The following is a 24,940-nucleotide window of genomic DNA, read 5'->3' as shown; positions in this document are numbered from 1 at the left end:
TGTTTCAATGGGCACTGCAGTCCGAATTCAAAATATTGGAGAGAGATGTCTCCCCCACCCCCTCCTCCCCAAACTTGAAGCTCATGCTGGTTGGACACGCAACAGGAACGAGCAAACTGACTGTGGCAAGCGACGAGCATTACACTGTAAGTGGATCAGCTAATGAATAAGTTTGCAATGTTTTATTGTTTGCCAATTATAAACCAGCTCATGTGGATTTTTTACAACTCTTGTCAATGTTAGCTAGATGTATTGCTCGCTTCCATGGCTGCAGCACGCTGTGTTTGCCCGCTAACTTATTTCAAATCTGGCAGCCCGGGGTTTCGTAATACTACTGGGAAATGGGCAGCGGGTGGGATCACACAAGCCGAAACACAAACAGAAATTCTGGCCCAGAAAGGACATTTCAAAGTAGAATATACTGGCTGTAGCATTGTTTTCAGAGAAGCCAGTATTTCAACTAAGCATGTTTCCTGAATCTCTGATAACATAGTATGATAATTATACACTTTTGTATAGTAGCCTAAATATATTACATATGGCTCCTTTAAGTAGGCTATAACAGTCACTGCTACCTAAAACAATCAGCCTTCAGCTGAGTGAAGATACAAAAACAGCTGTCACAACCAGCACCAACATCATTAATCTATGTGTGTCTCAGTGTGCAAATAATAGTCATACAAACACTCTCAGACTTTACTTCTACTTCCACACTAGTGGCCAAACACAGGAAATACGTAAGAAAATTGGGTAATTAGGCAAGACTAAAACTGCAACTGGGGGTATTGTGACAGCGCCAGACACAAGCAAGTACCGGAAGCACACATGTAACACATGGAGGGCTTCAAATTTAAGGCAGGCTACGCGTGGGGAAGTTTCAGAGAATCGGCTCGTTCGGACGGTTCGCTTCGAACTGGTTCAAATAAAACGATTCAACTGAATCAACGCGCTGTTGTTCTCATAAGTTCCTCAGAGATATTTTACGTTAGATATATTTAGTGCTATTTTAATACCGTTTTCGATAGTTTTGTGTAGATAACGTAAAATATGTTGTTTGTGGTTCCAAATAACTTTTATGTTTTTTTTTTTTAAGTAGGCTAAACACGGTTATTTAGGTTACTGTACAATCGTAATAAATTAAGAGAAACTCTTTCATAGGGTAAAAGTGGCTGTTGACCACAAAACTATTTGTATTACTAAAAATAAAGATAAATAAGAAAGAAGAAAATGCTAGATGCAGCAAAGAATGAAATAGAACGCTGGTGTCTCGTGACCCGTTGTTAAAAGTTTAAAGGGACAGTTCACCCAAAAATGTAAATTCTCTCATCATTTTCTCACCCTCATGCCATCCCAGATGTGTATGACTTTCTCTCTGCTGCTAAACACAAACAATGATTTTTAGATGAATATCTCACTTTATCTTAGACAACTGACTAATAAATTACATGAATTGACAGTTATGATATCAAAAGACAATAATTTACAGTATTTACTAAGAATATTCAGTGTTCTACATACATCTTCATATACATTTTGTATTTATATATTCAAATTAAGACTTTAAATTGTTTGAAAACACCAATTTAGATATTGCTCATATATGGAGGTATTTATAGAGTGAGAAAAAAAACAGGATATTAATTTGTCTATTAAAGTACAAATTATTAAAGGTGCTTCGAGGTGTGTTTTTTAGAATTTTAAAGAAATAGTAAAAAAAAAGAAAAATGATCTCATCATTTACTCACCCTCACGCCATCCCAGATGTGTATGACTTTCTTTCTTCTTTGAAGTATATCTCAGATCTGTAGGTCCATACAATGCAAGTGAATGGTGGCCAGAACTTTGAAGTTCTAAAAAGCACATAAAGGCAGCATAAAAGGACTTCAATAGTGAACTGTTTCTCTCCCATACCTATCATATCACTTCTAAGGACATGGATATAACCTCTGGAGTCGTATGGATTACTTTTATGCTTCCTTTATGTGCATTTTAGAGCTTAAAAAGTTCTGGCCACCATTCACTTGCATTGCATGGACCTACAGAGCTGAGATATTCTTCAAAAATCATTATTTGTGTTCTGCAGAAGAAAGTAAGTCAAAAAAGTCTGGGATGGAATGATGGTGAGTATATGATGAGAGAGTTGTTATTTTTGGTTAACTAATATAATTCCTTTAAGTTCTTTTAAAGTGGACATGGTGCTTAAAAAATGCTGTGTGAGATGATGATAAAGAGTGAGATGCATCCCCACCTTTAAAGACGTTCCTCTAGTGAGGACCCTAAGAATAATTGTATTTATGACAGGGCTCGATAATGCCAAATTATCGCAGTTTGTATTGTAACAACCATTTATATAAGTGGGGGAAACTACCACGGTTGACATTGTAAAAGAATCGCTTTGCGAATCGGTTCGATCGAATCTTTTAATAGAGCCGGTACAAAAGAATGATTTGTTCGCAAATCGGGCTTAGCTAATAACACAAAAGGCAGGCGGCCAAAGGTTATGCACACCACGCAGCGTTGGCTCCATAGATAACCCGTGTCTGGCTCAACCATTGACATTTGCCGCCATCGCCTGATATTGCGTAGACAACGAGCGGGAGGATCGGTAAAGTTGCTGGAGTGTGTGACTTGGTTATAGTGTCCCTGATGTAGGCTCGGTTCTGTGTTGGTCCCCTACGGTCCCCATCTCCACTCCCACTCCACCGCCGTCCTTGTACCGCTTTCATTTCTCGTCGCCCGGGGAAATAGGCGCTGGTCGCGGGTATGGATGCTGTGTGGATACTGGCTCTGCTGCTGGTTCTCCCGGTTTTACTCTTGACTAGTAGCACGTTTGTTTTCTATTTCAAAAAGTGCTTCTATGTAGCGTACATGATGCTGCTGGCCATTATCGCCATACCGATTTGCATTCTGAAAAGCGGTGGCAGGGACATTGAGAATATGAGGTGAGTTGTCAACAACGCAAGTCTCCGAGCGTTACCTTTCTGGCACGGTGCATCGAGTTTCAATGCATGTGGTTATAGAGGTGTATGCTTGAGATTGGAACATGTTGCTATGCAAATGCATCTCCTCGCACTTACCTCTTTTTATCATTTACATGTCCATTCTGTGGTGTAAGCGGCTCTTTTCTCTAACCACGTGTGCGTTTTATAACTGATAAATGAGAACGCATTAGTGACGGAATGCATTGCATCTGTTTACCCCGGACAGATGTTCGGATCAGGGCTGTACATCTTTAGCCATCTCGCTAACTTCAGTTCACGCGAGTCAACACACAGGCCCGTTTTGCTCATTTAACCCGCCACCAGAGCAATACATGGACAAATCAAGCCCTATATGCTTTAACCAGTCAGTGCAATGTGAAAATGTAATTAGTGCGTATGCATTTTCCCCAGCCATGAGTGTTTTAGGCTGCATGCTAGCTGGTTTAGCAGTCTCGTGCAATCTAGAGATGGCGACCAAACCTTGTATTTATATTCAGATGATCTGCATGTAAAGATGTGCAAATGATGTGGTCTTCGTGAGAGATGCACGTTTGATATGCATGCTCTAGATTACCAGTTTCATTTTTTAATAAAGTCATCCTAGTCTTATTAATGAGGCCATGATGGACTATTTTCATGGCTCAACTGGTGAAGTTTATTTGAGTCCTGGTCGATGATGATTGATTATAACCAACAGTCTCATAAGTCCCACACATTGGACAGTTGATCGATGGAATTGCATCCCACCAACGGATGGATTCGAGGCCATTCGCTTAGAATCGATGTTCGCGCGAAAAATCATTTTGAAATTTTCTAGAATGTGGCTGCCATGGTGATGACGTTCTAGAGAGCACCTTGGAACGTAAACAACATGGCAGAAGTAACTTGTTGTTTACGGTACGTGTCATTAAAACGGTCGTTAATTATAAAGCCAGGGCCATTTAAATTTACACCCAACTGACCTCTCTGTTGTTACTTATTTAATGTAATTAAAATGACTACAGATTGACCCCTGACCCTAAACCTTTTGCTTTAAAAGGGATGTTCTGGATTCATTACAATTTAAGATTGTGTGACATGCTCTCTAAGTTCCACAGAAAGTAATCACAACACATCCCTAATTTTGTAAATCATACCAAAAAATTAATTAAAATCATGTTTACAGGAATGCACTTACAATGGAAGTCTATGGGGGCAATGCATTGCATTGAGATACACATTAAAGGAATATTCTGGGTTCAATACAAGTTAAGCTCTATCAACAGCATTTATGGGTTACTGCTAAAACTAGAAATGCATCCGCCAACAGTAGTCCCACCACTAAAAGGAAGATTCAGACAAGTTTACAGCTCAAATAACACATTGTTCTATGAAAAATTAATATAAGTGCTGTAACAGAAATATGATCTTCATATTTCTGCTTTTAAAGGGATAGTTCACCCAAAAATGAAAATTCTCTCATCATTTTCTCACCCGCATGCAATCCCAGATGTGTATGACTTTCTTTCTTCTGCAGAACACAAGCAAAGATTTTTAGAAAAATATCTCAGTTTAATGCAAGTGAATGGTGACCAGAATTTTGAAGCTCAAAAAAGCACATAAAGGCAGCATAAAAGTAGTCTATATAGTAGTATATGACTCCAGTAGTTAAATCCATGTCTTCACAAGCAATTTAATAGGTGTGGCTGAGAAACCAATAAACATTTAAGTACTTTTTTTCTTTAAATGTCCAAATTCACATTCTTCTTTTTTTGTTTTCGGCGATTTGTATTCTTCTTGCATATCGCCACCTACTGGGCAGTGGGCAGAGAGGAGAATTTATAGTTAAAAAAAATACTTAAATATTGATCTGTTTCTCATTATCATAGACGTGGATATAACCATTGGAGACGAATCGATTATTTTTGTGTCCTTTATGTGCATTTTTGAGCACATTTTGGTTACTATTCACTTGCATTGTATGGACCTACAGAGCTGAGATATTCATCTAAAAATAATTTGTGTTTTGCAGAATAAAGAATGTCATGCACATCTGGGATGACTTGAGTGTATGATGAGAGAATTGTCCTTTTTGTGTGAATTATTCCTTTAAGCTCTCCGGAATGCCTTGCCACGTATACTTCCATTGTAAGTGTATTATTGTAAATGTGATTTTTGTGTGTTTTCCAAAACTGAGGGATGAGTTGAAGTTTCCAGTGGCAATCAACAGCAAGTCCCAGATGCTTTTACAAGTGAAGGCTTAAGGTCTGACCCGCATTCTCCTGTCAGTGCCTATGCCAATTTAGTGTTGCTTTTAAATTGCTTCAAAATCACATTCATGTGTAATAACATCATCCATTTTCTTGTTCTCCTAACTATTGCGAACAAGTTGATCATGATTCTGTTCATTTATTCTGGGCTACAACGAATGCATTGATTGGCTGAGGGGTCTTTAGTGTACAGTTTATGTGAAAACATTCTTTCAGAGCATGCATGAGGCAGAGAGACCAAAAGTGTGTGTGGCCAAATGTCCATTTTATTGTTATTGCAAAAGTTCACCAATATTGTACACCACCTATGTAGTGATTTAATCTATCAGTGTGCAGCAAAGGGGGTTTGTAGTTCACAGGTGAAACTGTCCAGGTGAGCAGGTCTGTTCGGGACAGCGCTGTAATGTGGCTCTTTGAACATGGGGGCGCGACGTTACTCTGTAATTACGCACAGGAGAGGGTGAGCTCATGTATCAGTACTGGTATAAACGTACCTCAACCTTTAAGTGTTACCGTATTGTCATGTGTGCACATTCTGTACATACTGAATAATGTAGATAGTGGAATCTGATCATGCTAAATATGTGGAAACCAATTTATGCAAGTTTAATGTCTGAAGAGTTTTGTTCATGGCTAGTTAGCCTATTTAAACGGGGTAACCTAACACCCATATTAACCAACCAACATACCACATGAGGACAGGTGTCTTGTTGCAGCCTCTGTTATTAGTGTGATAGGAAAGATTGGTTGCATTGTAGGGATGCTCAAACTTACTGGGTAAAAGAGCAAGTGATGACACTTATATAGAGAGAGATAGAGGGTTGTAGAGAACAGATTTCATCAGCTTAACATGCTGTGTACTTCTTTTCGCAAGGAGTTTGTACTGTAGTAACCTTGAACATGAACTGTTCTGTGATCTTGATAAACTACAGTTTAGGATACGATATGACAACATGCTTGGCAGGCTTTAAACTCAAGTGTTCCTTACTGTATATGAACTAGGGTAACATGTTAGGACCTAGGTTAACATTTGTGAAAACCAAAAGCACAGTCCAACTTATGTAATGACAACTTTTATGTAAAAAAAGAATATTATTGTACAGAAATGGTATCTGATGTTAATATCATGGTACTGAATGATTACACATAGCATAGTATTTACATGTTACTCCAAGGTACTTCCAGGTTAGAAAAAGAGTACGAATGTTTATATTGCCCTTACAATAAAGTACTGTGGCGACACCATGATACAGTGATGTTATCAGATGGTAATACGTGGAACTCCAAGGTACTTCAGGCAGACTGATATATTGTTATTAGTTATCGTTAAAGATAAAGATGGGGATTTTCAAGTAATTTCATAGTTTGAGCACTTATCGATTACTCATAAATTAAAATATAAGTTAAAAATAACACGTATGACATGTCATATGTGAAATGTATGTATGTATGTATATATATATATATATATATATATATATTTCAATATATGATTACATCAACAAACTATGCTTTTCTTTTGGGAAACATTAATAATATGCATTAATAAAAATGAAGAATAATCAAATAGTCCCTCATGGGCACCAGGAAGTACAGAGAATATTGGAAAACCAGAGATATTGCCATACTCCTTGGAGCTAAGGACAGGGTCCTGAGCACTACTAATGTGGAGGTGGCTCCTAATCATCTGGGGGTGGTGTATTGCGTTGGGGACCTGTGGTCTAGGTGACTCGGGGCCGGACGGGCTGGGTGGATTCTGCCGCTTTGCCCTGTAGGTTCTGCGTAGACATCTGCCTATCAGATGCTATTATTAAGAGAGGCAACCAATAATAAAGATTACCATTACTATTATTATGAATATAATCAGTGTATTTATATATATATATATATATATCATATTATTATTACTATTAGTATGATTATTTTAATGTCTATACGCTTGGAACAAAACGAACAGGGAACAAGGATGCCACGGTCCTTGTCAGACAAAAACCCAACCTGACAAGGTGGCAGGACTGTGACATCACCGGAGAGCGTGGTGTTGTAACTCACAACTGGACCCGTGTGCTCACACAAAGAACGTATATGAAACACGTGACAGAAACAGGACGATAATTCCACGGTCCCGTCAGACAGAAACCCAAACTGACAAGGTGACAGGACCATGACAGAATGAACCTACTTACTATTGTCAGACATGTGTATGCTTTACTTCACATATTTGTCGTTACACGTTAAGCAGAAGCCATGTTGTGAATCTCTTTTGTGTGTTGCTTGACATTGTGTTGCATTGTCTCTGCCCTCCTCCCAGTCGTTATACCCCTCCTAATGTATCTCCTGGTATGTGAGCCTTTCTGTCTGTTGAATATATCTGCTTTTATGTTCTGTTTTCTTGAGTGACAATAAGAAAAAAAAAGAAAGTGGCTCAGATCAGATTTGAAAACTCAGATTCAAAGCACTTTTGGCTGTTCATACGCTCATCCAATTAACAGATCTGTCACATGTGAGTGAAAAATATATCAGATTTGGGCCACATTCAGATGCGGTGTGAATGCAGCCAAACTGTATGGTGAAAAGCACAAATACTGTAAAAAACTAAACAAATAAAAATGATTTTACTTTTACGTTACAGTGTTTTTTCTACAAAAACCCAATGTTCTCTCTTTGCACTGTCTGAAGCATTTTACCAATCAGACATTTGCATAATGAATTCTGATACAAGTAATGGCCAGCATCATCCAATCAATGCCAACCATGTTAAAATAAAATTATACATTATAAATTCTGAATCGAAGTACTGATTGCCATTGTCCCTTGTCTGACAACCATGTTGAGTGGTCCGAACATCATCTGCATCCTGAAACTGAACTTTTAGTCGGATGTTTGGAGTGCACTATAGGATGCTCCCTTGCTCCCTATTTAGTAAATGACAACCTCCAGTGTGCTGTTTGTCTGCATTGGCCCCTAACTCCATATATAGCCTCTGAAGTAGTAGCCTAGTAAAAGAAGGAAGTACAATGAGCTGTTGTTTACTTATGTCAGCACTTCAGCCCTCAGGGTAATTTCACTACAATCACTATTGACGTGTGGTGTCCATCAGTGCATTGTTGAAATTACTGTCTATGTAAACTCAGAAAAAAGGCACTCATATTTTGTGTATTGCTGATTTGTTCAAGGAAACCAGAGCAAATTTCTCCATTAAATCAATTTGCAATTACTGTAATGTTCTTAAACAAACCACTAACATTCAAGTCTATGAGTGTTAGTGGTCTAAGCCATATCTAAGGAGCAGAATATCATGGTTATTGCACATCAGCCTCACGGTGATTGTGTCTGTCATCTTGCAATGCCACTATCTGTATTTCAGGGTGTGTGAATGAAAGATCTGCTGAGGCACAGCTTCAATGACTCTCTCTTCAGCCGTGTTGTTGTGTAACCGCTGTTGTATTCAGAAAACCGATATGAAGGCTTTGTGTTCAAAGGTCTAACTGAAATTGTATCTTTAATCTCTCTATGACATCATAAACATCAAATAATTGCACAGAATAATACATCACTTCTGTGGGGTCTTTTGGACTGTTGAAACTGTTAGTGGACTGTAGTATGCATGAAGACTGAAGCATGCACTGATTGCACTTCACTGTGTCTTATAGGAATAGTTCAACCAAAATTGAAAATAATTATTGAACAACTGTCCATGAACTTTACACTTTGTTCTGATGTACGTAAATGTCATTATTGAATTGAAGTTTTTGTTATTTCATGTAGGGTCATCCGCTTCGTAGTGCGTCATGTGAAGTACTTCCTGGGTTTGCGCTTTGAAGTCAGCGGTTGGCAGCATCTACAGGCAGAGGGACCGTACGTCATTATCTCCAACCACCAATCGTCACTCGATGTATTAGGTGAATGAATACTCACACCTACATGGATCTGGTGCCATCTACAACTACGAATCAACACAAACTGTTCATTATTACTATTATTTGTACATAAGTTGCTCCCAGTGGCAGGCTGCCGCCATTGGTGTGTGAGTGTGTGTGTGAATGGGTGAATGGGACACAGTGTAAAGCGCTTTGGTAACCTCTAAGGTTAGAAAAAGTGCTATATAAGTGCAGACCATTTACCATTATTACTACTACCATACCTATCAAAACATGGCAGGAGCCACAATCTGGAAATATATTACACTTACACTGACACCTAGCGGCTTGTATGCAGCATCATTTAAAATCAACAGTTTTCCATTTCAAATGCCATTGTAGAAATGTAGTATTCACTGTCAGCCATGATTACTTAAATTAATTAGTGAAAGTGTCAACTATCAGGGCGGTTACTGAGATTAAGCGAGTTGTATTCAGCTGGTCTTGTGATTCTAACATGGCAGCCCCCATGTGCGGACACCCTCAATGTAGAATAAAACTGAAATGAGTCTTTATTTTAATTTAAATAAACAGAGCAATTCGTTTTTGGTAGCCACAGTATTTACACATTTCACAGTAATAAACTACCAATGGTTTACGTATAGGTGACACTTCATATTACGCAGAGAATGGAGAAAATATTTTCTCATCTAAAAAAAAAGGAACTTTAAAGGAATATTCCAGATTCAAAACAAGTTAAACTCAATCTACAGCATTTGTGGCATAATGTTGATTACCACAAAAATAATTTGGACTTGCCCCTCCTTTTCTATAAAATAAGCAAAAATTGAGGTTACAGTGAGGCTCTTACAATGGAAGTGAATGGGGCCAATTTTTGAGGGTTTAAAGGCAGAAATGTGAAGCTTGTAATTTTACAAAAGCACATCAATTCTTCCGTTAAATCTTGTGTATTATTGGAGCTTTTTATGATCATTGAGGGTTGTAAGTACCACCTATTTTATCCACGATGACAACTTTCTTGCTTTCACAACTTTATGGACCGCAAATTAGAATGCAAGGATCTCAAGATATGTTTTTTAGGTTTTAGACTTTAACTTGACACAGCGACCTAAAACGGTTTGTTGACGCGATGCAACCGAGGTGAGATGCTCCAAAAGCCTCCGTCTGTCTGACACAGATGTACATTGACGTGTCCTTAGAACTTATATACATGTATATGTGGGTGTGTGTGTGTATATATATATATATATATACACACACACACACAGAGTACTGTGCAAAAGCTTTAGGCACATAAGATGTTTCACAGAAGCATTTAGTGTGTCAATAGGAAATATAAATGTTAGTCTTTTGCAAATAGAAAAGATTAGAATAGTAGAACAGGGAGCCCTGCAAGAGATGTCATGGCCCCCACAAAGCCCCCATTGAACATCGTGTCAGTCTGAGATGACATAAAGAGACAGCCAAAATAAATAGAAGAACTGTGGTGAATTCTCCAAGAAGCTTGGAACATCCAATCCGCCAACAACCAAGAAAAACTGTGTCCAGGTGTACCTAAGAGGTATTGGTGCTGTTTTAAAGGCAAAGGTGGTCACTCCGAATATTGATTTAGCTTTTTTATGTTTGCTGGACTTTGTGTGACATTAATTGATAAATGAAAATGATTTATTTCATTATTTTTGAAGAATTCCTATGCAAAAGTTTTCACAAGTGCCTAAAACTTTGCACAGTGCTGTATATCTGTGTGTGTGTGTGTGTGTGTGTGTGTGTGTGTGTGTGTGTGAGCGTGTATTTATCACTTTGTGGGGACCAAATGTCCCCATAAGGATAGTAAAACCCGAAATTTTTGACCTTGTGGGGACATTTTGTCGGTCCCCATGAGGAAAACAGCTTATAAATCATACTAAATTATGCTTTTTGAAAATGTAAAAATGCAGAAAGTTTTCTGTGAGGTTTAGGTTTAGGGGTAGGGTTAGGTTTAGGTTTAGGGGATAGAATATAAAGTTTGTACAGTATAAAAACCATTATGTCTATGGAAAGTCCCCATAAAACATGGAAACACAACATGTGTGAGTGTGTGTGTGTGTGTGTATTTATCAGTTTGTGGGGACCAAATGTCCCCATAAGGATAGTAAAACCCGAAATGTTTTACCTTGTGGGGACATTTTGTCGGTCCCCATGAGGAAAACAGCTTATAAATCATACTAAATTATGTTTTTGTGTGTGTGTGTGTGTATATATATATATATTAGATTCCAAAGACAGTTTTTGATTGTCTTCTCAATTCTTTTAATCATCTGCAACAGTAATTCATTTTAATTATCTGATTTTTATAATATATGTGATTTATACTATGTATATACAGTAAATAGTTATTTAAATATAACCATATATAATTATTTAATATTGAATTGTTATTTGAGGGGATTTCTCAGCAAATGTTTATATCTTTGATTAATTGATTGGCATACCATATAATTAATTTGATAACAAAAATGTAATCGATTGAAAGCCATAGGTAACATGCATATTGTTAACGTCTTGTGGCTTGCAATGGAAGTCAATGGAACCAATCCGCAAATGTTAAAATACTGTTTCAAAACTATAGCCACAAAATGTAAACAATATGCATGTTAACATGATTTTAGTGTGGTGCTAACCATTTCTGTGTAAAGTTATAGCCAATTTTACAACATGACACTGTAATCCTTAAAACGACTGTATAAAGGACCATTTTAAAAGCTTCACAGATCAAACAAAACATGACTTTTTATCAAAGACATAATGCTAGTGCTTTTATAAAATGCCTTTTTAAACCCTACAAAAACTGCCCCCAGTCATTTCCATTGTAAGTGCCTCTCTGTAACCTCGATTTTGAAAGAAAAGGAGGGACAAGTCGAAATTATATTGTGTGGTAATCCAATATATGCCACAAATGCTGTTGATAGAGTTTAATAAGGCTCAACCTTTTATGACAAAAGTGCTAGACATGCCAAAACAACATTAGTAGACTTGCTTAAATTCGACTCTCTCCGGCGTTCACAACAAGGCACCACATGATCACATCCAGTCCTTCTGTACTGATTCTCTCTGCATCATCTTTTTAGGTGTGATGGAGGTTCTGCCTGACCGCTGTACGATGGTCGCTAAGAAGGAGCTGATCTGGGCTGGGACGGTGGGCATGATCTGCTGGCTAGGTGGAATCGTCTTCATCAACCGCAAAAAGACCAATGACGCCAAAAATGTCATGAGCGATGCTGCGAAAACCATGTTGGCGGATCAGGTCTGTCTTTACGGAGATTATTACAAATAATGTAATAATTATTACTGCCACTAATTTTGCTTGTACTGCTTAATGCAGCCTCAAACTGAGTGTTGTTGATAGATTTAGACTTGGGTGTGCCGTCAAAATGTTTTTTTTTTTGTAAACTTTGTTTTATAGAAATGTAACATTAAAGGAATGTACCGGGTTCAATACAAGTTAAGGTCAATCAACAGCATTTGTGGCATAATGCTGATTACAGTGAGGTACTGGGTGGCTGTGGCTCAGTTGGTAGAGCGGGTCGGCCACTATTCGCAGGGTTGGTGGTTCGAATCCCGGCCCACATGTGAAGTGTCCTTGAACCCCAAGTTGCTCCCAATTTCAGGCTAGCTTACATAGCAGCTCTGCCACCATTGGTGTATGAATGTGTGTGTGTATATGGGTGAATGAGACGCAGCGCTTTGAATACCGTTAAGGCTTAAAAAGGTGCTATATAAGTGCAGACCATTTACTTACAATTGAAGTGAATGGGGCAAATTTTTGGAGGGTTTAAAAGCTTATAATTTAGTAAAAGCACTTACATTAATTCTGTAAAAACTAAAGTTGTATAAATTGTAATGTTTACAGTCATTTTAGGGTTTTTTGACGTTACATCGTCATGTCAACGAAGTTGTAAAATTGGCTTTAACTTTACAAAAAGGTTAGAATGTGATTTTATCACTCTAACATCATGTTTACGTGCATATTGTTTATGTCTTGTGGCTATATTTATGAAAAAGTTAGTATTTTAATGTTTAAATTGGCCCCCATTCACTTCCATTGTAAGTGCCTCACTGGAACCTCACTGAAAAAGAGTTTTGCTTATTTTAAAGAAAAGGAGGGACAAGTTCAAATATACCGTTGTGGTAATTAATTGTATTGGGTGATATATTACTATTAATCTTCCTCCATTTATATTTTTGTTCTGTTTTTTTTTTACCTAAAACCTTAACACTATTGACATATACACATCTTGAAGGATCTAATTTTCTATTTATATTGAACTTCCTCTTTCACTAGATCTGCTTGTGGGTGTTTCCTGAAGGCACACGGAATCAGAAAGGTGACCTTCTGCCCTTTAAAAAGGGAGCGTTTCATCTGGCTGTACAAGCACAGGTGAGTCTTTCACCTTCTGCAACACCTGCCTACATCACCTGCACCAACAGACTTCCACAAAAATGCACTAGACCTCCCCAAAATAGGATGTTAAACAGTGTGTTGTGCCTTTAAACGAGGATCATCTTGCAGTCTGAAACGTACTTGATTACTCTGATAATATCCTGGACTCTTACTCTTGCACATGCACTGGAACTGTCTTGACCAATAGGTGCAAAGTTCATTGCTTTAGTACTTTACCTGTCCAGAAACTGAGCCACTGTCATAGCTCAAAGGTACCTCGTTAACCTTTAAATCCTGTTGCTGGTCAAAGAACGCTGACTTAACACATGTTGTGCAGTGCATGGCCTTTACCAACAGAGGGTGCTGATGGTTCTTTGTAGGATGGTTTAGTGTACAGATTCAGTGTTGTGCCGCACAGAAACTTTCACTCTTATACATTTGATCTTTTTCCAAAAAGAACCTATTGAAACGTGTTCCCAGAGCAATTTTTCCTTGCTAGAGGCAAGTAAATCAACCAGAATATTAAACTAATTATGTTCGTAGTTTAGATCTGATTGTATGGTATTTGCATTGCAGCAATAAAAGTCATGCACAGTTTGGCCATTCAAATAGCTTCCCATTTCATTATATAGGCTTCCTATTTATCCAAAAATAGAATAGAATGCTTTTGTGCTTGATTTTATTGAGAGTATGGATGTTGGTCGTAGTGGCCGTCCTACTACTGAATGCCATAATATGATTGGTGGGCATTGCTATAACTTTTGAAAATTTGATCTTGGGTTGTTATAACACCAACATTTTAATTATAAGTATTTTGCAAGGAAATAAATATTGCATCAAGTTTTTTAAAGTAATTATACAAGTAAATCGAAGAAACAAAGGAAAGGAAAGAGTAAAATTAAGAAGAACGTAATAGACAGTGGCAGGACTTTGAGAATGATTAAGCAGACTCGGTGTTACTTCTTAATTGCATAAAGTTAAACTCAATGGTTGCTGGCTCATGTCACCTCAGAACGTTAATTCTTATTGAAAATAAATTATTTGTCATCGCAAATTGCTGTTGTTTTGAGCTCTAACATAATGGCACGGTTAAAAACATGCATATTCAGATTGATTGCAATCTTCATTTGAACATTCCCATTTCTGCTAAATGCCCGTCTTGGTGAGGTATGTAAACACAGTCAGTTATGTTTAAGTGAACGTAAAAAGTCCAGATCAAAATGAATTGCATCAAAATTAGAATACGATAACTTCGGTTTTGAGAAAGGCCAATAACCGATTAATTGGCCGATATAGTTTTTTAAACTTGATTTATAGAGTGTCAAACAAATCTTATTATCTTCTTAATTTGACAGGCACAGACAGAGAGTCTTAAATTAATAAAATCCCAGATGCAGCTTTTTGTTCAACCAAAATAACCAGAAAAAAAATTTGATGCATAACGTGGGACTTTTAAATATAAAAAAGCCTGAAACACACCAGGGACTCTTATTTTGAATTTATGAAATGATTAAAAAACTATCGCCATGGATTTTTGCCGTTAACCATAGTTCCTAAAAGCAACTATTGGCATGATTAATTGGTAAAAACGATATATCGGTCTGCCTCTAATCAAAATAAAAGGACTTGTGGTGTAAAGTCCCCGGCATACTTGCGTAGAAGTTCCTCTTTATGCTTCGCTGAGCAAATGTGTACATTTTGAACTTTCAGACACCAGCCACACCTCTGGGGGAGGCATTTAGAGCAGTGGTTCCCAACCTTTTTCCTTGGGGGCCCCCCCTATGTACATATTTAACAATCCGTGACCCCTCCCCCCATATATATATATTAATGCTATGCACATAAACACACACACACACTGTATATAGTAACTAAATTTAGTTTTAAGTTTTTAATGACATTTTATTACATGAATACACAGGAAATGTTCCTTTCAACTTCAAATGTTTCCTTTTAGCCTAATATTTTCATTTTTACACAACTAGTAAAAATGTTGTTTCTCTTTTTTTCAGGATTTTGTGTATAAACATAGAATACTGAATGTTATGACGTAATGTTAAATATGCATGGTAGAATGCTGTATGTAGCCTACTTACATGCATGCACAGATCCTTATTGGTCTCATTATAAAGAGTGAATATGTCAGCAAGGTATGCGGTTTTGATCCAGAACACATCAGTCAGCTGCTCCAACAGTGTGTTTTGATTTCGCTGAAATTCCAGGATTTTATCCTGCAGTTCTAGAAAGCGCACAAGCATTTGCCACTCGAAAGCCAGCGCACCTCCGTGTGTAGCAGTAGAGTTTGGTGCGCTTCATCCTCACACAGTTGTGCAAATAATCTCTGGTTGGTAGGGCGAGCTTTAATGAAGTTTACGACTTTTACAACTGTTGCCAGTGTGTCACCAAGGTCTCTGGACAGTTTTTTACTGGCGAGTGCCTGGCGATGTATCATACAGTGGAAAATTACAGTCTGGAGCCTTTTCCATCAAACGGCTGTTAAATCCCTTATTTCTACCCATCATCGCGGCAGCTCCATCCGTGCAGCAAGCGACTGTATTTGTGTAGGGCAGATTGTACGATGTGAGGTATGAATCAACAGCCGTAAAAATATCCTGACCTGTAGTTGTTGTGGGTAAATTGGTAGACATAAGTATGTCCCGTTTCAACTCATCTCCGTCCACATACTGTACATATACGATAAGCACAGACTCTCCCGCTACTGTGGTCGTTTCATCCAGCTGTATAGCAAATTGGACTTCCCTAAGCTTTTTGTGCAACTGTTTTTTGCAGTTTTCTGCCATTTTATCAATTCTGTCTTTAACAATGTTGTTAGAAAGTGGGACAGATTTAACCTTTTCAGCTGCTAGCGGGCCACATAGTCCCTCCACTATTTTAATGCAGGCGGGTTTGATTAACTCCTCTCCAATATTATGCGGCTTTTTTGCCTTGGCAATCAACAGCGAACACTCAAAGGAAACTTTAGTGGCCTTCTGTAAATCACTACCTGCTCTTTCGAATACTTTTCTTATGTCTGTCGATCTTTTTGACAGAGCCATCTCTTTTTTTCTCTCTAAGAATTCCTTATCTTTGCCGATTGTCTCTGGGTGCTTCGTTTCCTGGTGTCTTTTCATCTTGCTTGGTTTCATGCTGTCGTTTGCCAGTTTTTCACCACAAAAGACACATTCTGGCCGAGACTTGTCTTGGCCTTCAATAAAACCAAAATTTATGTAGGTTTTGTCATAGTGTCTTAACTTTTTCTTCGCCTCTGATGAAGAATCACCGCGTTTACCTTTCTCTGCCATTTTCCTTTTGATTTTGCCGTTACTATGACAACAAGCACATTGGGCAAGTGACAGTGTCTTGCATAAAATTTTAATAATTATTTTATATAAGAGATAATTTTTGACTGCCTTATCTTGGCATTGTAAGCATATGATTTTTTTAAAAACTTTGCAAAAATATTTTTATATAAAATTATTAGTGCATCTTTATTCACCTCAAAGCATATCCGCTCCCGCGTCCCTCCTGTGAACTCTGGCGCCCCCTGAGGGGGGCGCGGACCCCAGGTTGGGAACCAATGATTTAGAGGAGCATTTGAATGCAACGATGCACATGGGTACCTGTAAAACATGAACTATTTTGACATAAAAAATAGGGATGTGCACGAGTAGTCGAATATTCGGAAAATTCGTTCTGCAATAATTATTCGAATAGTAAAAATACTAGTCAAATTTTGAGTATTTTTCTATTCGAATAATTATTGCAGAAATAATTTTCGAATATATATATATATATATATATATATATATATATATATATATATACAGAATGCTCTGTGTGGCGCTGTTGAGTGTGGACACAAGTTGATCACATTTGTTGAGCAAAAGGTTCTGTCAGTACATTCAGATGGACACCAGAAAAGCGGGTTATTGCGAGAACGTGGCTTACTGTGAGAAAGCTGGGTTTCAGTTTAAATGTACTGGATAAGTGGTGTACACTTTACTCTCGTATATGGGCAGCTTGTCAGAAAGCAGCATCCCTGTAGCAACGTAATCCCCACAACGCTTCTGTAAACAACAAACATGGCATCCGAGAAAGAATATGCTAGCTGAGGTAAGGGACGTTCCATCATTTGCAATCCAGATGACCTCACAAACATGAGACCAAGTGAAAGGAAATGTCTGGCAGGGTTACAACATAGACTGTAAAAAAAGATGGCCGACGCCCCTTCCCTCTTTTCCATTGGTGAGAAATGAAGCCGCCAGTGTCCCGACATGGCGCTGACATCTTGGGACTTGAGTCTGCGCAGTTGCGATTTCGGGACCAGACCTGCGCAGTAGTGAGCAGGAAGTAAAGCCGCGAAATCACTGTCGCTGAATCAATCGCAAGCACACGCCCCTGCACTTTTGACTTATGACAGTGTGAAATAATTAATTATAGAAATTTAGATATTAAATTTAAAGCTCCAATCTCCTCAGTCCTGCGAAGATCCCGAAAAAAGTCAGTTGGTGCTTCAGTGACTACTTCGCTCCGAGAACCTGTCAATCACAGCTGTCAATCATGATGTCACAGCACCGTTTTTATAGCATCAAATAACTAAAAACAAACTTATTTTGAAAACAAACACTTGAAATTACATCAACGTGATAGAAACTATCAGTAAATGACAGAAACTATCTTTGGAAAAAAGATATGTGAAGTGTAATTGAATTGTTTAGTTGGTCTCACGTCCCGTTGAATAACATGGGGAGGCGGGGTTTATGACCTATACTAGGACCAGTCATCGGGGGGGGCGATCGAGACGTTTTGGCTTCACTTTTGAGGGCTTGTGCGGAACACTTGGGTTACAACAGCAAAGTCCTCTGGGAGATGTAGTTTGTGTGTGCGCGTGTGTGTGTGTGTGTAGCGTGAGGTTTGGAATGCACAAGTGGAATGAATTAGAAAAGATCATACAAGGCAACAGGAGTGTGTTAAAGTATTTAAGAATGTGTGTTTTTGTGCATTTATGTGGCTGTGAATTTGTAATGTGAATTTGAGTAATTGCTTTCCAAGTTAAAAAAATAGTCAGATTAGTCATGTGAGTGATAATGTACGCCGATGTTCAGCCAGAAATAAATTACTCTGGATAGGCATCAGAAATGCCAGGCCAACATAATCAAAACCAGATGAGACATCAGTTAATCTAGACCAGAGTAATGGAGCCCTGATGTTTCTCATTTGTCAAGGTTAAAGTAAAGTGAAAGTATTTGTGAATAATCTATCTTTGTCTTTATATTTCTGTTACCGGTTCACCATGTGCTACATAATTAATTTGATACTTTATTGAGAACAAGTTAGTGGTGTTTGCTAATGCAAGCGTTACTATTATTATTGCTCATACTTCTGGTCAGGTACTGGAACAAACTCCTAATCCTAAATATTAAACTTCAGTTTGTAACTCCTGCCTCAGAGTTTGTTCTTTGTTCAGCTGTGTCCTCATGAGAACTGAACACTGCTCCAGATCTATCATTAGTCTGGAAAGAGAGCTCCGTCTGTGTGTACGAGCATATTTGTGCATGTATGAGAATGTTTTCAATCCCTGCTGAATTAATGCAATAATAGACATTGAACAAACCCCCTCTCTCTGTCTCTCTTTTTTATGTTTCTCAGGTTCCTATCATACCCATTGTGTTCTCCTCCTACAGTAACTTCTACCTACGAAAAGAGAAAGAGTTCAAATCAGGTAACGCGCATTTGGAGAAATCCATGTTCTACAAATTGTAATGCCATTTGTGTAAATTAATGGAATAGTTCACCCAAAAGGAAAATCAGACTTTCATATAACGCAACAATCTCATAAAAAATTTTCCATGAGCAATTTATTTATATCTATAAATTATTAACTTTTAAAAACAGACCTACCATGAGCTCTGAAGCTGTTGATCCATGGTTTATGCCTCTATTATTTCAATGTTATTTTTTTAAATTTGTGATTTATTAGTTGGGATTGGACGATATGGTTATCTAGTGATTCGATTCAATATTTACATTTATGCATTTGGCAGACGCTTTTATCCAAAGCGACTTACAGTGCACTTACTACAGGGACAATCCCCCCAGAGCAAGCTGGAGTTAAGTGTCTTGCTCAAGGACACAATGGTGGTGGCTGTGGGGATTGAACCAGCAACCTTCTGATTACCGGTTATGTGCTTTAGCCCACTACGCCACCACCACTCCCATCATAAATGTTTGAAATAATCACTTTTCTTTGCATGATACATTGACTGCATTTATACGATAGCCTATGTCGGCGTTAGCTAGCTAGCCTGCTTAATCAATAGCTGTTAGCTAAATTTGGTGGATGATGACCGTAGCTGTTCATAAAATAGATTGATGTGATTCCATCACAACTGTCATTTTGATTTATCGATGCGCTATTGTTTTATAATAATAGGATGTATATATTTTCTATATAACCAAGTTACGTTACACTAATGAATGGGTCCCTCTGCATTATCTTGAACATTGACTAGCATTCATTTCATCTGTTAATGTAGTTTACCTTGGTGAATAATTACAGATTAACATTGTTTATGTCAGTTAATGTGAATCAGCATACCTGACTTTTAGTATAAAGAGAATTTCGTTGAAATGATTTGAATGTTACGAAGCAAGATTGCTTGCAGTTCGTCAGCGTTTGCTAAAATGACACAGATCAATCCTTATGGCACTATATTTCACATGCTTTGCAGTTATGGAAGCTTACCCATCCAATTAGAATAACGGCAATTCAGGGTCGGTCTTGATCCCCAAAACCGAACGAAGGTCCCTCCAGGAATCAAATGCCCTGCCGATGTTTACTCTAGTTTTCGCTTGACTGCGATCACGTTCCCGCTTAGCCAGATGGGATACAGTAGATCAATATTTTTTCGTTTTTTGGCTTACTCTGAGTTTGTGTAGGAGTCGGTGTTGTGCTGGATTCCATCTCTAAGATAACATTAGTGTTGTTGCTGTTAGCAAAATATTTAGTGTTAAAGGAATAGTGGAACAGAAGCACTGAGGCAAGGCTCTCGGGAGCACGCATAAATGTCAAATTCTTTGGATTTTCCTGGCAAAACCAACCTGCTGTGTATAATTTGCAAGTATTTACATTAATTGTATGTATAACAAGCGCTAAAATTGTACTGTCACTTTAAGAGTTTTAACAGGTGTTCTGGTTTGTTAATGAGAGAAGACTATGTTTAGCGCCATCATGCTATTTCTGATTTAAAATTAATACTTCTATTTACTTTTTTATCTGGCTGTAAAGTACAGAAAGGATATTAAATTATGTTTGATGGGTCATTTCAGTTATGATCACATGGACAGAAAACAATGTTGCAAATTACAAAATATCGAGTTTTGCCTCGATATGGTTCGTCGTTGTTTTGGCCTGTGATATATTGCGAAATTCGATATAGCGTCCCATCCCTAATTAATAGTGGAATTTCTGCTGAATAACTTCCCTGCCTGTGAAAGATTTTCCTGCAAAGAAAGATCCACCAATCAGAGAATCGGTGTGAAAAATGTGCACCAAAAGAGCTCTGCATCGACCGGCCACTCCCATGACGCACTGTGAATGAGGCAATCGAGTTTAAATCAGTAGTTTTAGATATCGTTTTTAATTTGATGATATCATTGGCAGGGCTTGTTGTTCATTCCCTCATGAAGGACAACAAGTCTTATACCTTGACTGATTTTCTTGAATAATTATTTTGCTTCAAATCAAATTTTGTTATGTGGTGATTCGCCTCAGAGCCGGTTGGTTTGGTTCATGGCTTAGAATGCTTTTATAAAGTACTTTTACGAAATTCCTTTTGGAAATAATGAGAAAAACACATCCTGAAACATGGCGGCTGTAATAGTGGGCGGGCACTGTTGCGCACTATTGTGTTCCACATAAGAAAGTCGTACAGGTTTGGAACGATATAACAGTGAGTAAATAATGACAGAATTTACATGTTGATTACTTGATGATGATTATGGCCATAACAAACATTTTTGCACTATTTCTAACAGGAAAAATCACTCTTAAAATCCTTCCAAAGATTGAGACAAAGGGACTGACAACAGATGATGTGACATCGCTCTCCGACCAATCATATGCCCTCATGCGATCTGCCTTCTTGGAGATCTCTGGCCTAGGCCCCAAGAGCAACGGGCCATCCAATCAGTGAACGCTTTTACACCTTTTTCATTGCCATAACAACTAGGATGGCTTGTGACTACATTGTCATCATTGTTGTGGTGACGGTAACCATGACAACCAGGTGCTTTGGGATCCTCTCTGATGTGAAGCAGGATTACATGTTCGTACACAGACAAATACACAAAAAACATAAGGACATACAAGCGCATTTACTTGAGTACATAATGCAGATGTCATCGTAGCCTAGTTTCGAGTTCCCGTCGGACTCCAGGGGGCACTAAGTGGTGGAAAGTGATTTTTGGGCAATGACCTTTGACCCTGTCTGGTGACACTTTTTTTCTGTGTCCTCTTGATCACGGCTCGGCTCATTGCTTCGATTTGATTGACACCCTGCGAACATTGTGGATGTTCGTTCGACATGCATGCCTTTTGACTTTGTATATTTCTCTCTTTCTTTCACAGATCTACAAGAAGTCATTGGTTCATTTTGTGTAGGTCGCGTTTTCCTCTAGATATTCTGCTTGCATTATGGAAAGTCGTTGCAAGTTTTTTGTTTGTACGGCAGTTTTTATTGTTTACCAAAGTATTTTCCATAACTCAACCAATGAGAACGCTCTAAGAGGCCTTTTTAATGTATTCAATTACATTCTTGATTTAACAGAAAAGTATTGACCGAAAATGCTATTGAAATCAGATATTGCATATAACATACACCCTTGAGTACATCACTCAAACAACAAAGGAAAATACAAAAATTTAGCACTTCTGTTGTCATAAGTAATTTTTTTTTTTTTTAAAGGAATAATTTGCCCAAAAATGAAAATTCTCTCATCATTGACTCGCCCTCATGCCATCCCAGATGTGTATGACATTCTTCTGCAGAACACAAATTAAAATTTTTTTGAAGAATATTTCAGCTCTGTAGGTTCGTTCAGTGCAAGTGAATGGTGACCAAAACTTTGCACCTCCAAAAATTACATAAAGGCAGCATTAAGGTGATCCATAAGACCTCGGTGGATAAATCCATCATTTATGAAGTGATATGATAGGTGTGGGAGAGAAACAGACCAATCTCCACTTTCACCATTCTGGTGTGGAAGTGACTTTCACATTCAATGACCTACTGGTTCTGGCTGGTCAGAGCTTGAGTTTGATAGCGAAAAAGGACTTATTGTTCTTTTGATGCTCTGGATTACTGACCAGAAGGTCGGGGGATCAAGCCCCAGCAATGCCAAGATGCCACTGTTGGGCCCTTGAGCAAGGCCCTTGACCCAATCATGGCTGACCCTGCACTCTGACCCCAGCTTAGCTGGGATATGTGAAAACAAATACATTTTACTGTATATATGCAAAAATGTATGTATAATGTGTGACCAAAATAAAGGCTTCTGTTCTATATTGATTACTTTTAGGCTGCCTTTATGTCCTTTTTGGACCTTTTGAGTTCTGGTCACCATTCACTTGCATTGTAAGGACCAACGGAGCTAAGATATTCTTCTAAAAATCTTAATTTGTGTTCTGCAGTAGAAAGAAAGTCATACACATTTTGGATGCCATGAGGGTGAGTATATAATAAATGTTCATTTTTGAGTGAACTGTCCCTTTAATTCTATTTGTCCTAAAAGTGTCGAACAGTTGGTTCATAACGTTTTCATTGTCACTATTACTAAGTGCAACTTCTTTCCTGTGTGCCATGTGTCCAAAGTGTCTCAGCTGTTGGCTGTGTAATGGTTGAATATTGTGAATAACACTATTGATTATTTATCTGTGATCAGGATTGATTGATTGATTGATTATCGTTTAGGATAGGAATACGTTCAAGTTGGCTTTTGTTTGGTGCATTACTCCTTCATTGTCATATTTCTTTATGTTGTTGTTTTTATTTTCAGTTTACAAAATTGACGTGAAATACATATTTAAGAATGGAAGTATATCATGTGAAACTAAAAACTATTTTCAAGAGAACGATTGTTATTATAATGACTGATTGAATAAGTATTACCTTACACATTATCTAGAATATGCCGTAATCTGACTGGCCTACTTAACAAAAATACGTCTTGCTTTTTAAGAGTTGTTATTGTTCAAAGTTTAAAATAATTTATTTTTAAACTCGAAATCCAAAAAGTTATGAAATCTGAAAATGTAGATTTTACAAAATATACAAAAACAATATTTTCACCAAAGGTTAGCATCAAAACAGCCTTTTTCTTCTCGAAAGATAGTCAAACACCTGCTTAATGTTATCCCTAGAAAATATACTTATAACGAAAAATTGCAAAGTCTCTAATGTTTTTGAGATATAGAAACCCACGTGCTTAAAGCGCTTCCCCTATACTGTGGGTACCCTATGTTCCTATACTGGAACATAGGGTACCCACATGTTCTTGGATCAGGTTGAGTTTTCAACACCTGCCTGTAAGCAACATGAACTCCTATTGGCATTAAAAGGAATCGTTTTCCCAAAAGGTTACTCAACCTCATGCCATCCCAGTTGTGTCTGACTTTCTTCAGCAGAACACAAACAGAGACTTTTAGAAGAATATTTCAGCTCTGTAGGTCCACACAATGCAAGTGAATATTGAGCAAAACTTTGAAGCGCCAAAAAGCACATAAAGGCAGCATAAAAGTAATCCATATGACTCCAGTGGTTTAATCCATGTCTTCAGAAGTGATATGATAGGTGTGTGTTTGCGAAGTCCTTTTTTACTATAAATTCTCCTCCCTTCCCAGTAGGTGGTGATATGCACAACGAATGTGAATCGCCAAAAACAAAAAAAACAATGTGAAAGTGGACATTTATAGTAAAAAAGGACTTTATTATTGACCTGTTTCTCACCCACACCTATCATATCGCTTCTGAAGACATGGATTTAACCACTGGAGTCATATGGATTACCTTTATGCTGCCTTTATGTGCTTTTTGGAGCTTCAAAGTTTTGATCAATATTCACTTGCATTGCGTGAACCTACAGAGCTGAAATATTCTTCTAAAAGTCTCCGTTTGTTTTCTGCTGAAGAAAGCCATACACATCTGGGATTGCATGAGTGTGAGTAAACGATGAGAGAATTTAAATTTTTGGGTGAACTGTCCCTTTAACTACTTACCATCTAAAAATGTACAAAAGTCTTAACAAGTACGATACTGAAGTTTTAGCTTTTGTATGACTGAATATAAGATTCCTTCTGTGTTACCAAATGAAACACAAATGAAAATGAGGTTATTAATCTAAAAATGGACC

The 24,940-nt window shown here is 37.8% G+C and overlaps 1 protein-coding gene across 1 annotated transcript; it reads left to right on the top strand.

Moving 5' to 3' along the window:
* The first annotated feature begins 2,492 nt into the window (after positions 1-2,492).
* Positions 2,493-24,255, top strand: LOC127629071 (1-acyl-sn-glycerol-3-phosphate acyltransferase alpha-like). Its single transcript, XM_052106113.1, has 6 exons — positions 2,493-2,942; positions 8,999-9,132; positions 12,219-12,394; positions 13,433-13,528; positions 19,181-19,253; positions 21,569-24,255. Exons 1-6 carry the CDS (start codon positions 2,764-2,766, stop codon positions 21,724-21,726), a joined length of 816 nt encoding a protein of 271 aa, XP_051962073.1. The 5' UTR covers positions 2,493-2,763; the 3' UTR covers positions 21,727-24,255.
* The last annotated feature ends 685 nt before the right edge of the window (positions 24,256-24,940 follow it).

This window comes from Xyrauchen texanus, chromosome 35, assembly GCF_025860055.1.
Source record: "Xyrauchen texanus isolate HMW12.3.18 chromosome 35, RBS_HiC_50CHRs, whole genome shotgun sequence".
Lineage (NCBI taxonomy): Eukaryota > Metazoa > Chordata > Actinopteri > Cypriniformes > Catostomidae > Xyrauchen > Xyrauchen texanus.
Note: the sequence above shows the minus strand (reverse complement) of the source record. Positions and strands in the feature narration are given on the sequence as shown.

What these genes read in the sequence shown, in the direction of transcription:
- LOC127629071 (XM_052106113.1), top strand. Translation starts at nt 2,764, where the DNA reads ATGGATGCTGTGTGGATACTGGCTCTGCTGCTGGTTCTCCCGGTTTTA. An exon ending in AGGGACATTGAGAATATGAG is followed by an intron (nt 2,943 to 8,998) that starts GTGAGTTGTCAA and finishes TATTTCATGTAG; the next exon opens with GGTCATCCGCTTCGTAGTGC. An exon ending in ATCGTCACTCGATGTATTAG is followed by an intron (nt 9,133 to 12,218) that starts GTGAATGAATAC and finishes TCATCTTTTTAG; the next exon opens with GTGTGATGGAGGTTCTGCCT.